The sequence below is a fragment of the Chlamydotis macqueenii genome, chromosome 1, assembly GCF_036417535.1.
Source record: "Chlamydotis macqueenii isolate bChlMac1 chromosome 1, bChlMac1.mat, whole genome shotgun sequence".
In the NCBI taxonomy this organism is placed as follows: Eukaryota; Metazoa; Chordata; class Aves; order Otidiformes; family Otididae; genus Chlamydotis; species Chlamydotis macqueenii.
The window spans coordinates 75,320,364-75,336,266 of record NC_141556.1 but is presented as its reverse complement, the minus strand read 5'-3'; the positions used below and the strand labels follow the sequence as shown (position 1 = coordinate 75,336,266).

Sequence of the window (15,903 nt, the reverse complement as noted above, 5' to 3'; positions counted from 1 at the left end):
AGTTCACCTCACATTGATTGTGACTGCTAAACTCAAATCATCTTTTCTGGGCACACAACATTTAATGACAAGCAGTTTGGTACACTTGATAAAAGGGATATGCGATTGCAGGCTGTGACTGGTAGTAATTTATGAGAAGCTTCATAGGCAACAACAAAGAAATTCCAGTTATTCCCCAGTTAAAGGCTGGCCTGAATTGTATTTCAGCAACAGCTACTGATGGCACCCTGTGGTACCATGTCACTTTTACTTCCCATCACATGGGTAGTGAAAGGGACTTCACGGAAAATATGAATCAGGTTAAAGGCGTTTTATTTGGTGTACATCCCCTTCTCTGCCTCCCTCTTTTGTGTTGGTTTTTTTTTGTTTGTTTGCTTTGTTTTACTCAGAAGCCCTCCCTTGTAAAATACCTGGGCAGGTAATTATTGGCACTCATTTGTGTTTCATTGGATAAGGTTTTTTTTTTTAAATTGACTTTTCAAAGGCCAGCTATAGCTCTTCTGAATAATTTTCTTCAAAATTTTGCTCATTAAAAAGAAATCGTCCAAAACTTTTCTTACCTCCACCTTGACCCAGGACTGACTATTAGATTTTTTTATACTGCATTTTTTTTTCAGTAAGTCTTCCAATTACTTTTTGCCTTCCTCCTTCTGCAGAGGGGTAAAGCAAGACAAAGTGTGTAGCTGAAACAATAAGCACAAAATAGCACATGCAGAAAAGATGTACAGAAAGGGTAAATTATAGCATCATTCTGTATTTTGCAGGAACAGTATATATATATGAAAGCATGTTATTGGGGAACAAGCCAAAACTTAGGCAATTAATCAAGTAATTACATTATGAGACAGGGGTGTGGAACACACCTTGTAACTGTTGCAGGCCAAATCCCATTCATCAGTGTGTTACTGTACAGCAATCTGTCCTGTTGGTTGGACTTTGCATTGTTTTCATAACTCCGCTCCTCCTTGACGGACCTGTGACTCAGAGGACTGGAAAACGCAATCAAAGCCTCATATACTGAACCCATGTGAACCAAAGCAAATGCTGGAGATTAACACCCAGCTGCCAGCTCTCACAGCTGCTCACGTGCTGCTCACGTTCTGCTGTAGCTGTATTTCACCTCCATCAATGTCTGGATGACCAAACAAAAAAGTGTGATGATACTGTGATGACACTCCCTCATTCCACCACAGATTGCAAAGATCCCTGCAGCCTTTCCACAGCCAGGGATTCAGATCAGAAAAGCGTCTCTAGAAATGAACCTTTAGCTTGCACGAGGAACGAACTTTCGTCCTAGCCAGGGGTCAGCGCAGAGCAAATACACATTCACGGGAGAGAAACACCAAGGCTGTTGGTATGACAGCAGGGAGGATTCTTGCCCAGGGCAGGCACAGACAGACCCACCAGGAGTGGCAAACAGACACTGGCAAGTGTCTGAGTTGATCAGACAAGTGGTGAGGTTGCTCAATGAAGTTCATCATCTCCATTTGCATCAAGTTCCTTGTTGCACTAGCATATGCTGAAGAGGCTCTTTTCAAGTTACCCACTGGACAGCAGCTCACGTTTAACAAATCAACCCCACAGTTTGCTGACCTCACAGCACACGGAACAGGGAACTCAGTGCAGAGGATGGAAAAAAGTACACTGCATAGCCACCTGGAAAAATGGAACAAAACAGACCAGCTGAGACTGTCTCCATGCAGCATTTCTGGAGCAAGTTAATGATGAAGCAGTGGCTGACCTAGAAAATACTCACTTGTTAACAGTAGCTACAATACCAAAGGTAGCAAATAGATCATTTTCAAGAAAGTCAATAATGAGGACCGTTGCTCATTCTGCCCTACTTCAGACACTAGACAACTTATTTGAAACAATCATTAAAAGTCGGGATTATAAAGAAATACCACCTAACTGACAAAGATGTGACAGGCAGAATAACTCAGTAGAGATTCTAGATGAAATGGACCATTGATCTGATCTGGTTTTGCAACTCATTAGTGGTCCGGTTCCACTGAGCTAGTTAGTGCTGCAGCATTCACCCACAAATACACCACTTTGTTCTTTAAAGGCAAAGCCAAAGATCAGAACCATTAACTGTACCCCTGTCTCTACTGAGCATGCTGGGAAACCTCAGTTAGCACAAACCCCAGCCAGCTGGGTTTTTAGTTGCACAGAAGCAGAAAAGGGAACAGAGGTGCTCTATGACTTACATGGTCCTGCCAATAGGAATGCCCTGTGCTAGAGTTTCAGTAAAGCTCGTGACGTTGTCTTATCACCAGTCAACAGTGTGACTACCGTTAGCTCATTTCTCCTCACATCTAATTAGATTAGGCTCCAGCTGACTTAGGAAAAGCCATTTGTTTGGATATTAGACTAAGGGCTGCATTTGGATGGCTTAACTCATAAGTCCCCAGCAAGAGCAAGTTCCCTGACTTTATTAACTCAAATGATCTCCAGTGATCTTCACAACCCCACCTCAGTCTTCAGCACAAGAACTAAGCCTGGATCAGGTCTTCGGTTCCTTGTTGAAAGCTTAATTTCTTCCTGCTCCCTGAAGCACCTGTACAGCTAATATTGGTGGTGTGAAGATTCTGTATATTCCATTTTTCTCCCCGATCATCTCCAAACAACCCGCTGCCTCTTTGCTTTAAGTTGCATTTCCACTGAGTCACTGACTGATTCCATCTTTTCAGGATTTAATGCTAATCTTAGTAACAGTTCCCCAGTTGAAAGCAAGCTGCTCTATTCTTTTGTAGTTGCTGGGCTACATCTGATTAAAAATACAGCATGTGCATGCTTTATGGTAGAGAACCTTTCTAGTCTTCCATAGAAGCCCCGCACCAGCCAGTTGTGTGTCCCATACCTCCCAGTAAATTGCCATTTAGGAATGTTCCTTGTGTCCTAATGCTTGACACACAGCCATTTCTGAAAGTGCTTGAGCTCTAGACTGACCGAGCATTACTTTGGCTTGCTGTCAGGCTAAGTGTTCTTTGCTAGATAAGAGTTCCAGTAGCTGTATCACAAGATGTGCGCGAGATGTACAGTGCAAATCCAGCAAACCATGAACTGTAAGACCCAAAGTTTCAGAGGGAAATTTATTGTATGGGAGCATATCCAATAACTTTTGTCAACCATTCATGAGAATAATAAAAAATAGAAGCTTTTTAAGTGACAAAAAATAGTTACATATAATACAGATTTTCATCTTGCATTGAAGCAGAGCAGTAACAAAATGCTCACTCGTGTTTTCACAGTTAGTTTGCGTTGCTTCTCTAGGTTAAAGCATCAGCAACTCAAATCTTCCAGTCAGAACCCCTAATTAGTAGTTTCCCGGGGTGATCATGAGGGTGAACGTTCTCTGCATTTTGACACCCTTTACAAACAGAGCAGGCATACTTGATCCATCTCAGAACCACTCAAATTTTCAGAGGTACCAGCTATGCTTGAAACGAGGCATCCTTGCTGCAACTGAAAGATTTTTGTATCAGAACATGCTTTTAGGCCCAGTTCAGAAACACATCTATGGAATACTCAAGAATGTTCTTAAATCCCAGCTGGTTCAAAGGGCTCCAAGTTGATCCTCGGTGACCACCTGCGCTTGTTCTGCCCCTCACAAGCACAGCGCACTGGTAGGAAGCACTAACCAGTATTTGATCACAGGTGTAAGTTGCTTGCAAGAACACAAAGGATTCAGACATTCTTCAGCACTCCATTTACTTGAGACCTAAACGCATTCACTGCATGCATACATTTATGATTATACTACACACACTTACCCTTAACCCCTCCCCACAATATTATTGCAATAATTCTTTGCTGGTATAACAGTTTATATACCAAGTTTCTCTTATTTAGTTTTCTATAAACATAGAAAAAAAACATCTGAAGAGAGCTAGAACAGCTTTCAATCAGTCACTTATATTGGCACTGAAAGCTTTATTTTGAAAACTTTAAGCAGCAATACTGAATAAATAGACAGAATGATTGTTTTGTCATCTCCATACAACCGATGGCCTTCATCCAAAACATTAAAATACTGTAGCAAATAGAATCAACATGCATGTTTCAATGTTAAAAAAAAAAAAAAAGAATGTAATATAAAAGTAACACTTTGACGTTTACTTTAATACAGTACAGACCATTAGAGACTTTTCTGGAAAAAATATCTGAATACAGTTTTGTTATTCACATGGATCATTAAGGCCAAATTCACTCAAGTTAATGCACATCAGGAATTTATATGCTTCAAGATAACCCTCTAAAATTACAAGATCAATTTTTTTTTGCTCATACTTACACGATCCCAGTTCTCCAAAATAATGCAATGCTCTTCACTCTAAAAACAAGACAATTATTGCCCCAATAGGAGATTTTTGTTTCACTAAAGGATCTTTTCCCTCTTACCTCACAATGAAAGCAGGTTTGCATATTGCTAATGCCAGTGGTAGAACTTCCCTCCAACTTGCTAGGGTTTAGAAAAGCAAGTAATCTCAAAGCTAACACACCATTTCCAGAAGCACTTCAGGCACTTGGGAACGCAAGTCCCACTGAAAGATAACGGGAGGCAGGTTCCTAGCTCACTTTTCAGAGCGGGACTTGGGTTTCTCCATTGCTTGGGCATTCAGAATGTTTACCTTAGCCTTAACCTACCGGCTTTTCAAACGGTCAACCTCCTCGCCTTTTCCCCTGACAACATAGCATTACCAGCAAAAACAAACTGTATCCTCGTGGATGAGAGAGGTAACACAGTTAATTTCCATTAGTAATAAATTACAGGAGTTCTCCATATAAATTCCCTGTGCACTGGAAAATAGTGCTCGTGTGCTCAACTAATTAACATAAGCAAAAAAACCCATTTTTATCATGGTGGCCAGTAAATGATATGGCACTTATTAAAATTAGTATGTGTAGCTTCCTTGCTGCTAATACCCCGTAAGTAGGTTTGAATGAATTTTTCTACGTTTGTAAAGAAAGAGTGAGGTTCTGCAGTTGTTCAGAAGCAAAACTCTTAGCATCATAATGTGAGGAATTTTTATAACTGTAATACATTGTTGAATTCACATTTAATGCAAGGGCATGCCATTTATTTTTGGTTTATTTACAAGGAGGGTAAAAATGCTACAGAACTTTAACCTGGGTGAAATTCAATAAGTGAGAGAAGTATGGTGAGGGCAGGGGAATTTGTCAGTGTCTCACAATGACAGGTTTGGATACCAAAGCCTCTCCTTTGCCACAACAGTGGCAGAAGCTGTAAACATTTTTCAGATCACCTTGACACATAATAAAAGCCCTGACAAGGAGGGTCCACTCAGTGATGATGCAGTGGCTGCTCCTGAGCCAGCTCCGTCAAACAGCTGCTGCGATCAGCAGATGCTATTTTTTTTTACTTAAATGGCAAATTCTTTCCTTGATTCTATTACAAAGCCTTAACTCAAGCCCTCCAAAGCTGCTCTTCCCCTTCCTTTTAATCCTTTTCGTCCTCCCTCCATCTTAAAAGAATAACCTGGCAGAGAAAGAGAGCAGTTTTTATTGTGCAAGAGCCCAATTCAGCTCAAACTGACATCGGTGGGAGATGGACCAGCCACAAAGTATGACAAAAACATTAGCTGGGTAAGTACACTGATCTGCCTTAAAAAAAAAAAAAACAACTTCATATCAGTACAGGACTGAAATTGCAACAGGCTTTTCCCGTGTTTCTCCCCACCCCCATGCAGCATAATTTGGGCCAGACTTTGCAAGGTGCTGAGTGCCTCAGTTCTCAACATCAAGAGGTGCTGAAGATGCAAGATATCCATTGGAAAGGGCCATTTTATTTCTGTAAATTGAACCCAGAATGTAAGGCATATATGCTCAAGTACCTTGGACAGATACTGTCCCCAAACATGTATATTTTACACTCTTTTTTTTAATACATATATATACACTTTTTTTTTTTAGCACAAAGTTAGGGGAACAGTACACATGAGCACAAAATGATGATGAACTAACAGTAAAATCTGTGAGCACTGCAAAGATTCCTCCAGTAGGAATATCTAATTTTCCAGTCTGCTCACAAAAAAAAAACCCACAAAAAAAACCAAAAAAAGAACCCCAAAACCCCCAAAAAACCAAAAAAAATCCCCCAACCAACCTGATAAGTTAAACAGTAAAAATTCAGAATCTATTTGGAAAGGTCCTTTATATGTTCACAGCCTTATCTGTTGCTGTTAGTCTAAATACAGCAGCATTTTTAGAATATATGTGATGCCATTAATAAATGGAAAGGGAAAAACAAATGCATTAAACACTCAAGAGTCCTTCATCTTCTACTATATCTTATAAAACTTCCATTTGTCAGGAAGGTCCTTTTTTAAAAAAGGAAACTTAAATTAGCATTTATCTGCATATCAGTAAATCAACACAAGAGGATGCTAGGCGTTTAGAATTCTTAAACATTTTCTATGGCAAAAAGCTTGGAGTTTCCTACCAGTGGTAAAATCTCTCTGTCATTTTGCCACTGGTTGAAGTCCAGGTATTTAATACTGCAGTGAAAGCACAGTGACCCCCTTCTCACGTCAAGGGGATCTCAAAGGTGGAGATGATGGTAAGACTTGCTCCTAGAACAGGAAATCCAAATACAACTAGGTAAGGCCCATCCCTTCTCTAACTCATTCATGAGGCCAGCCTCCTACTGCACACCAAGTGTCCCACTGATGCCAGTCACTTTCTCTACAAACCTGGTCTCCACTTCAGCAATCTAATTTCAAGGCCAATAACCAACATGCTGCTTGGTAGTATCTTACTTTCTGCATGGAAGCCATTGTGTCTAATCCTTGCTTAGCTTTGATTGCATTAGAGTCACATCAAGATATGATAATGTTCTCTTTTCACATTTTTTGTAGAAAATTACTACCAGGTGTGTGAATTTCCTGCTCGTAAGCTTTATATTCTGTAAGTAACTGAGCAGCAATACGTCTTTCAAAGAGGCTAAAGGTCTACCATTTAACACCAGGGACCTGGATTGAAATCCTGGCCCCACTCAAGTCAGCAGCAGCTCTGCTACTGACTTCACAGGACTCTCTGCCAGGTCTCTTCCCTTCACAAAACTTGAGTGAATTCTGGAAGGCTGTAGGAGGATGCTCATTTGTTCCGTGGGGTTTTTTCCTCCTCCAACAGCAAGATTTACCGCAAAAATAAGAACACTGTAATGGCTAGTGGAAAAAATAAAGTATAAAATGACACAGAGTGAAAGCCTCCTGCTCTCTTTTGGTAAGATATATGAAGACAGCTTCTTACATTGTTCTTTTCTCAAAGGCATATACAATGTGGCAAAATATTTCAAATATACATTCTATATAATAAAATATCATCTAACTAGTGCATCCTCAATCATATGCTGGAAATGCTTTTACCAAGCCAAGGTTTAAATTCCATAAATCTTTTGAACACTAGGTGCTTCATTCAAGGCAGATTCAACAGCAAGTAAATCCCACAAGCTCACTTTTCAAGCCTTCAAAGGTAGCAATGGATGGAACATGACATTTTATGACCCACAACAAAAATTAACAAAGTCAGTGGTGAGAAACCATTTTAATGGTTCAGCACTCCACAGAACTCTGCATTCCAAGTTGTTGTACTTGATCAAACGGTGGATGTTTGTACACGCAAATTAAAGTCACCTTGTCAGACTGACATACAGCCATACATGATTATTCACAAGTTAAAAATAAAAATATAAAAGGTCAACATTCACACGTCCACTGATTAAACGGAATAAATTAAACCTCAGATTCAGTTGCATACATGGTTTCCTTCGCCTTCAGTCTTTTATTTATGCCTATACAAGGAACAATACTTTCCCAAACACTTCCAAAGTGGCAAAAACAAATGAAGGTTTTTGCACTCCAGCTGTGGTGACAGCAAATTCATCCTTGCCAATTACGAATCGAGACGGTTCCTCTGTCTCTTTAGCATCAGTGCACAGGATATGGCTCCAAGTGGTGTGTTGGAGGAAGAAGAAAAAAAGAAAATGGTGGCTTAACAAGAAAAAAAAAAGAAAATCTTCTTCCGTTCATCATTGGCAGAATAAAACGAAAGTGTTGTCCGGGGTACCTTGCTAGGTCCTCTCCAGAAGAGGTATGTACTGTCATACGTAAATGCCCTCCGGGTTAAAACCAGACGACAGGGGATTCTGTAGAATCCGAAGGTTACTGGGGAGTTGCCTTGAGGAGCCAGGGCGCTTCAGTGACCCAGACTGAAATGGTGGCTCTGCACAAGAAAACGGGCAGTTAGAAAAGTCATCATCAAGGGTGATGTCGCCAGAACCTCTCTTTTCTTCCTGCTTACTGGTGCCTCTAGTGCAGCATAGAAAAACTGATACCACATACAACAAAAAATTCAAGTGCCTGACTAGGAAGTGATGACATCCAAGGTGCACACTTCCTACTCATTTCAAAACAGACATACCTACTCAATGTAATTACCCTCTCACAAGGAACCTACACACAGACACACACAATATATTTACAGTAATGTGCAGAAAGAGTTTGTACCTTTTTGTAACTCAAAGCTTCAGCTTCCTGCCCACTTCGAAGAGAAACTTCATACAAGGGCTGACATTCAAGGCCTGGTTGTTTTTTTCTTCTCTCCCCACCTCCCCAAAGCCTTTTGGCTAGAAAGCTTTCTGAGAGAAGGGACAGAACCAGCTAAGGAGAATGCTGACAGAAACAGGCCCCTGGGTAAAGCACACCACAGCAGAGGCTGAGCCACAACAGAGGAGTTTCTGCTTGTGCCACAGTTCTGACGTGCATTCAAAGTGCTCCTGTGTTTGCGTCTAGGAAATTCTGAATTGTGATGTGGGCACGTGCAGTAGGGGCAAAGTCAATTTGCACATGCCGTAACAGCCACCTGTGCAGGACTTCTGGATGGCTGGCAGCCCAGCTGGATTAGCTCCTATTCCTGTGTTGCTGCTGTCTGGGATTTCTTGAGATCCAGACACAGCGCTTTTTCTACTTTGACAACACATCCCCACCAGAAGAGGAAGAACCCAGATCAACAGCAATGCCAGACGTGCTGTCATGTTGTGTGCCAGCTTACATGCCTGTAGCCATGGTGACTGCACTTGAAAGCTCCTGGGTTACTGATGGGACAAACACGTATCTAGGGACAGTGGGAGAGAAGTTACCTACATACTGCGCTTTATTTATAGCTTGCTAAACCCTTGGAATGAAGGGTAGTACTTGACACTGTGCTTTCTTAATATTTTGCTAACTTCTTTGCTAACAGAGCATTCACTCCATGTATGAGTGCCAGCAGTAATGCAGCAGGTAAATGCATTGCCAGCCCCTCCTCCTGCCTGCCAAAAGCATTCTGAGTGCTGTACCTCTCTCGAGCTCCACATGCGGGGCCTCCACCTCAATGGGGTCTGCTGGCAGCACCGTGACCTTCGTTCCCGTTTGCTGGATGAACTGTTGGAGATTGACCTGTCGCAGCTCCTTTGTCAGTTGCTCCAGTTCTTGTTCCCTGTCCTGTCAGGAAAGAGAAAACATCTGCTGAGCTGCAGTGAACATAAAGCAGCATTTCAAGATTCCATTTGAAACTGGGTAACTAATCTGGCTTCTTCTTTTGATGAGAAAGCCTCCCATTTTTAAATTCAAATGGAGGAGTTAAAAGGCATTTTACTCTCATAATTCAGAAAGCGAATCAAGACTCACTTATTAGGGGTTACTACTGGCCTGTTTATATTGCTTCTTGGATGACCAGCTCATGTTTCTTATACCACCTGAGAAAAATTTTGGCACAACAGATGTGAGCAAATAAAGGTAATAGTGAGCACTCTGAAAAAATACACCAACTGAGCACCAAATGCTAGCTCTGCCAGAAGTGTCCAGAATGACTTGGACAGCTCATTTCATTCTTCTGTTCCTACAAGGAGAACAATTCCTTCTCTTCTTGTTCTTTGTGTGTTCCATTTAGAGTGTAAATTTTTATGGACAGAACTCTCTCACTCTGCAAGCATACTGTGTTTTGTACAATGAGACCAAATCCTGGCTGGCTCACCACCTCTTCACAAGCACAGAAGATTATAATTTAGAGTCTTCCTCAATGCCCTGTAATTCTGCCCTGATACGCAAAACCTACAGCTCCAATAGATTATGACAGTCTTGGGGTATAATTTGGTTCTCCCCCAGATTCAGCTTCATTATCTGACAGCTGCATGTGGTACTCTTTCACAGCCAGGATGGGTTTTGCCTATTTGGTCCCACAAGGGATGTGCCAGCTACTCAGATCCCAGGCACCACATCTGTAGGAACTCCACGCAGTGTGTACTGCTACAACCTCATTTTTGCAAGAGATGGAGTTTGGGTCCATCTTCTTTTCCCTAATTATCTTGTCCAGTTCAGAATTATACATGAACTGACACAAGGATTGGGAGAGAGTAGTTTTGTGGATCTGTTCTAGGAACAGCAGTGCTCTTACCCACTTTAAACTTGCAGTAAGGTCACAGTTGAGGTTGAATTCAACCGTTAGTACAAAAATTAACACAACTGATCTGATGTCTAAATTAGGACCTTTTAAATGCCAATTGCTTTGTCACTGATGTGTTTGACCTTTCAGGCAATGCATACCATGTGGCTGGTCTCAGCTTCCTGTGTTAGACTTGTGTTTCCATTCATTTGCTACAAGCTTTTGGAGGAATAGGACTGAGAAATGGAAACCAGGCCACCTTCACATTTTAAGGACAATTCTACAGAAAAATCCTTCAATTTATTCAGTTTAGGCCCATTAGACTCTGCAACTGGGCACTTGGGAGGTAGAAATTCTCAACTGTACTTACTACAATGTTAATTCTACAGCTCCATGTTTTACAAGACTGTAACAAAACTGCCACTGAAAAGAAATTTTTTTTTAAAAAAAAAAAACCAAAAAACACTGACTCACTGAAGTATGCAGGCTAGCAGAACCGTAACTTGTTCATGACACTTCTCAACTTTCACGGGAAATAAGGCAAAAGAGTATCACTCCAAATCCCATTGATTTAAGCTCCTATTTTAGTACCTAATTTTGAAACTTTAGTGAGATCTTTTACCTGAAGAAAGGTGGGATTTTGGGTGGGTGGGGCTTGGCATTTAAGATCTTTCTTTAAAAACAGAGAGAGCAAAGAGTTCTGTATCTTATCCTTAACTGAACAGAGCCTCATGTTGGGAAGTAATGTTACTGGTGTGGCTAGAGAAAAGGAATAAAACAGAAGAGGTAGGACAAATTACTAGAAATTTCTCTCACGCTACTAAAAAATGCCATCTTCCTGTTCTTATCATTTGACATCTAGTGAACCAAAATTCTTTTCTTCCTTACCGGAAGCTTTATAAAACCCCAATTCTCAGCTTTTCTAGTTTCAAATCTGTAGTTCTACAAGTACTAACAATTAACGTGTAGCACGCAAGAAAATATTTCTCTGTTCCTTCCCCCAAAAAGTGTATAATACAAAACTAGGATTATTTTCTTCTGAACTTGCAGATTAGTGCACCTTTAGGTTTGGAACAAGCTTGGAAGATCTGAATTTAACAGGAACTTGCCTAAGAAAGTGAAACCCTAGCATACAAAAAAACAAAGCAAAGAAGTTTTTTAACTCAATTGTAGAGGACTGGTAAAATATATGAAGAGGACTTGACGCTTTCTGTTAGCACAAATCTAAAAGCATAATGTGTCTGAAAATTTAGCATAGATAAAAATGGCCAAAACTGCTTACAGTTTTCATCCATTTTGCTTTGGATGAAAAGATTACATTCCTCCCCAACATTCAGTAAAAACAGCTTATACTGACATGGTTCTGGGTGCTCAGGAGCAAGGATGCAAAATCCCTTTACATATTTACAGCAGAATCACCTTACTGCAACTGCAGCACTGTGGAATACAGTAACTGTGCATCCCAGGAACAGAGCAAGAATCGCAACTGAAACTGATGTGTGGTGCCTCAGTCCTATCTTACATTGCACATTAAAGTCCCAAAAGCCACAATCTTTCCTTCACCTCATCCAGCCAGCAGCTGGATTTCCATTTATATTTATTCTTTCACGCTCTGTCAAGTTCCAGGTAACATCATTAACTTTAGCAAGGAAGCTGAGGCTGGATTATCTTGTGACACGTGCCACGAATGCCTGAGGTGGAAAGAAAGTAAAATCCTGAACACAAGCAAGTCAGACAGGAAAAGGGAAACGCTATTCTTTAAAACAAAAGCATTGTAAACTAACAGTTATTTTAGCTCTGCATCCATCTACCCAGGTGTTGCTTTTGGACCATTCCTTTGAATTCATCTATTTTAACGGCAGACAGACCTAGCAGGAATCAGAAGTTTGGCCTCAGAAAAGGCTGTGATAGTGCAAATTCCCCTTAAGTTTAACAATATGAGCGCTGAGCTGCCAAGACCTAGAACCTAATTCCTCAAGATATCTAATGGCAAACCAACGGGGGTTTAAAGATGAACACTTTTAAAGGTGTTAGACTGAGAGCACTATGGTCCTGTTTAGCACCCAGTAGTACAATCCCCTGCTAGCCCTAAACGTGCCATTGTTCATGCAGGAGATCTTATTTGTCTGAGATGTAAAAGAGCCCAGCGGCACCCCACCGGAGCTAGTGAGCGCTCCCTCTCAGCAGGGTGAGGTGGCCAGATGCATTGCCACGGGTGCAACCATGCTGCCCTCAGCTAGTTTGGCCGATATTAGCTCTAGTGTTTCTCTATCACGGACTACTGTGTGGTGAAGATATACTTTGAAGGATTTCTCAGAGGTCACCAGGCAGTTGGGGAATGGTAGCAAACCAAAGCTGTAACCGATGGGAAAGAAACTGAGCCAGCACGTAAATAAATGAAAGGTGGTGTGGCACACAGCACTAACCCTACGGGCAATTCAGGCCTTCTGAACAGGCCAGGAACACATCCACCAAAACGTCTGCTGGTTTATCTTGAAAGAACAAACTAACTACTGTTTTTCTTTTCAGATGGTTTGAATGAGCAAAATATATACATATGAAGTGAAAATTGTCTGCTCTTGAAACAAAAAAAAATCTGAAATGCAATTTGAAAACAAAAGCAATACTTTCTTCCTTTCACCCAAATTCCCTGTGGAAACTGTCTCATGTTTTCTTTTACGGGCTCCAAATCTGTTTAAGAGAAATTTGTTACAGTCAGGTCTTTGACTTTTCTTTAACTGTGGACAAAAGGGATGTTCTTACCTGTAACCGCTTGGTAGCTTGGCCCAAAGACCTTTCTACAGCTTTAATGCCATTTTCCAACCTCAGACTCTGCTGGCCCTGAACATCAATTTCACCTTTCACCTTCTCAATCTTTTCCTTGACCTCTTCTTCGTTCACTTGGGACTCCTGAACTTCCCGCTGCAACTTCTCTGCTTCAAGGCCGCTTTCCATGTTGTGAATCTGAGACATGTAGTCCTTCAGCTTGCTCTCACACTCCAGAATCCTCTGCCTCATCTCCTGCAGCTGCTCCTTCAGCTGTTTTTCATTTTCCTGTTCGATCTGCAGCTCGTTTTCCCAGAACTCTTCCTCTTCAATCTCCACTTCGTTCCTTTTGATCTTCTGCTCTAGCTTGAGAATTTCTTCTTCCAGGCTGGAGTTATACTTTTGTTCCCAGTAGCGGATCTCGGCTTCGTTGGACTCCAGCTGTTTCTCGATACACTGAAGCTTCTCTGTCTGGAGGTGGATCAATTTCTTCAGCTCATCCGCTGTTGTTTTACAATTGTTGAGCACCTTCTGCTTGAACTCGGATTCCTTGCTTTTCCCGAAGATGTCCATTAACCCTTTGGCCCCTCCGGTGAAGGTGAGGGATTTCCTTTTCGGCTCCCTCCTCTTCATGGATTTGTCGCCGGGAGCCCGTAGCTTGGCCAGGGGCGGTAAGCTCTGCCGGTACAGAGTCCTCTCGGGGATGCGAGCCACGCTGTCCGACGTCGGCCGCTCGCTCAGCGAGGGCCCGGTGCGGCGCAGGATGAGCTGCACGTCGCTGGCGTACTGTCCCCACTTGTTCAGCGAGACAATGGGGTTTTCGTGCGGTGCCAGGTGCCTCTCCGTGTCCCGCCATTTCTCGATCAGCGTGTACCTGCCCGTGCGACCTGCGGAGGCAAGCACAGCCGTCAGCGGGCCGGCCCGCCAGGGGGCGCTGCCGGACAGCGCGAGCGCCAGGCGGGGGCCCGCTCGCACGGCCCGTGGGGGGGGAGGGGGGGGGGGGGGGAGGGAATGGGGCGGTGGGGGGTGCGTAAGGCCAGGAGCTGCTGCTCGGTGTTCTCAGGGCGTTTCAAACGTTATTTAAACGTTCAGAGTAAACGCTCCCTCACGTCCTGAGCTGAGCACAGGGTCCGGGCATCACTCGGTTCAAGGGGGAATTGTCTCCGGAAACCCCTGCTCCGCGCAGGGCGGCAAGGGCGCCGGCTTACACTGCGCACGCGACTGAAACCGCGCGACTCTGGGGCTCCCGCAGACTTGAAGTCGCTGAAGTTAAAACAAGCGACCCAGCTGTGCTGACACCTGGCAAAGAAATACAGCAAATACACATCTCTAGAGGAAGAAAACAAGAACAGAAAGAGCCACACACCTTTCATACGGCCACATAAATCAACATTTGGAGACGGCAGCTTTGCTTTTACACCATATCGTCAATCAGACAGGCAGCTGTTAATGGCTGACTGCGCCTCAGTTCACCGTCTTGTCCCCCACCCCTGGGGAGCCACGACACTGGGGGAAGGCGGCTCAGGGCCAGAGCGGCGCTATGCCAGCTCACGCGGCCCACAGCAGCGCTGCTGACATGACCAACTTCCACAGCGCAGGGTGTGGGGATGAGCGTGGCAGAGGCTGCCCGAATTGGAAACGAGTGACTTGGGCTCCCTGCACAGACTCATCTCTAACAGCAGCTCACAAGCCCCTGATGGGGTACCCAGCCTTCCGGAAGAAGCTTGAGTTCTTGAATAACTGTCTGGATGTTTTCTGACCTCTATAGCGACAGCGAGCTGTACAAGGAATGCAGTATGGTTTACTCTCAGAGCAGGGGGAAGTACAACTTATGTCTGTGACTTCATTTGTGCTGCTACCAAACATGCTTAATTGAGTTTAATGGTCTTTTTCCTCTGACGCTTATGGGATGTTGTGAATGCTACAAAAATACAGCATTTGAGGTTTTCCAATACTTTTATTTTTTCTAAGAACACTCTTACTACTCCTGCGATAGAGCATTCTTCAAATGCAGGAGAGAGTTCCCCTTATCATGAAAATGACTTCACTCAAAAGCCGCAACACTGATGCTGAATTCTGATGAATTTCTGAACAGTTCCACAATTGCCATTAACCTTAAAAACATCATTAGTTATTTTAATGTGTTACCTATATCAATTTCCATGACAGATCATCATTAAAATGAGGATTTATTTCAGCACATAAATGCCTAACATACCTGTCATATCTGCAACTATAGAGTGGCAGAACTGGATTAAATGTAGTTGTCAGTGGTAGCCCATGATGCATTTTCTTCCCTTATGGCACCTGCTGAACCAACGGCATTTTTCCCAAAAGAACAAAGATATCCTAATCTCAGGCTGGAGATCTGCCTCCAGCCTCCAACAACAACACTCATACAGACTCCCCACCTCAAATTTGTAGGAGGCAAGCTCCACTGTGGTGATTAACAGACTATGCGGCCCCCTAAAATCTGATACTGTCAGGCCAGCCTTATGAAGAGCTCCCTGGGATGCAGCTACTGTGTTGAAAATGGTTCCTCTGGTCTCACTTTCTCTCAATTATCTCATGATGCAAGGAATAACAGCAACAAAAGAAAAAAAACAAAAGAAAAAAAAAAAGAAAAAATCAGCTCTACAGCCATTGCCTAGAAGGCAGGCTGCTTTGGCTGACAGGTCACACTAGCAATAG

At 42.7% G+C, this 15,903-nt stretch overlaps 1 protein-coding gene across 1 annotated transcript in view; it reads right to left on the bottom strand.

Moving 5' to 3' along the window:
- Window positions 1-5,641: 5,641 nt before the first annotated feature.
- The window catches only part of RASSF8 (Ras association domain family member 8), an 85,953-nt gene continuing 75,691 nt past the window's right edge, over window positions 5,642-15,903 (bottom strand). The window contains exons 4-6 of the mRNA XM_086756947.1: window positions 13,210-14,099; window positions 9,362-9,506; window positions 5,642-8,247 (exon numbers count right to left, since the gene is read on the bottom strand). Coding sequence (XP_086613073.1) covers window positions 8,126-8,247; window positions 9,362-9,506; window positions 13,210-14,099 — 1,157 coding nt within the window. The 3' untranslated portion in view covers window positions 5,642-8,125. The remainder of the gene's footprint in view (window positions 8,248-9,361; window positions 9,507-13,209; window positions 14,100-15,903) is intronic.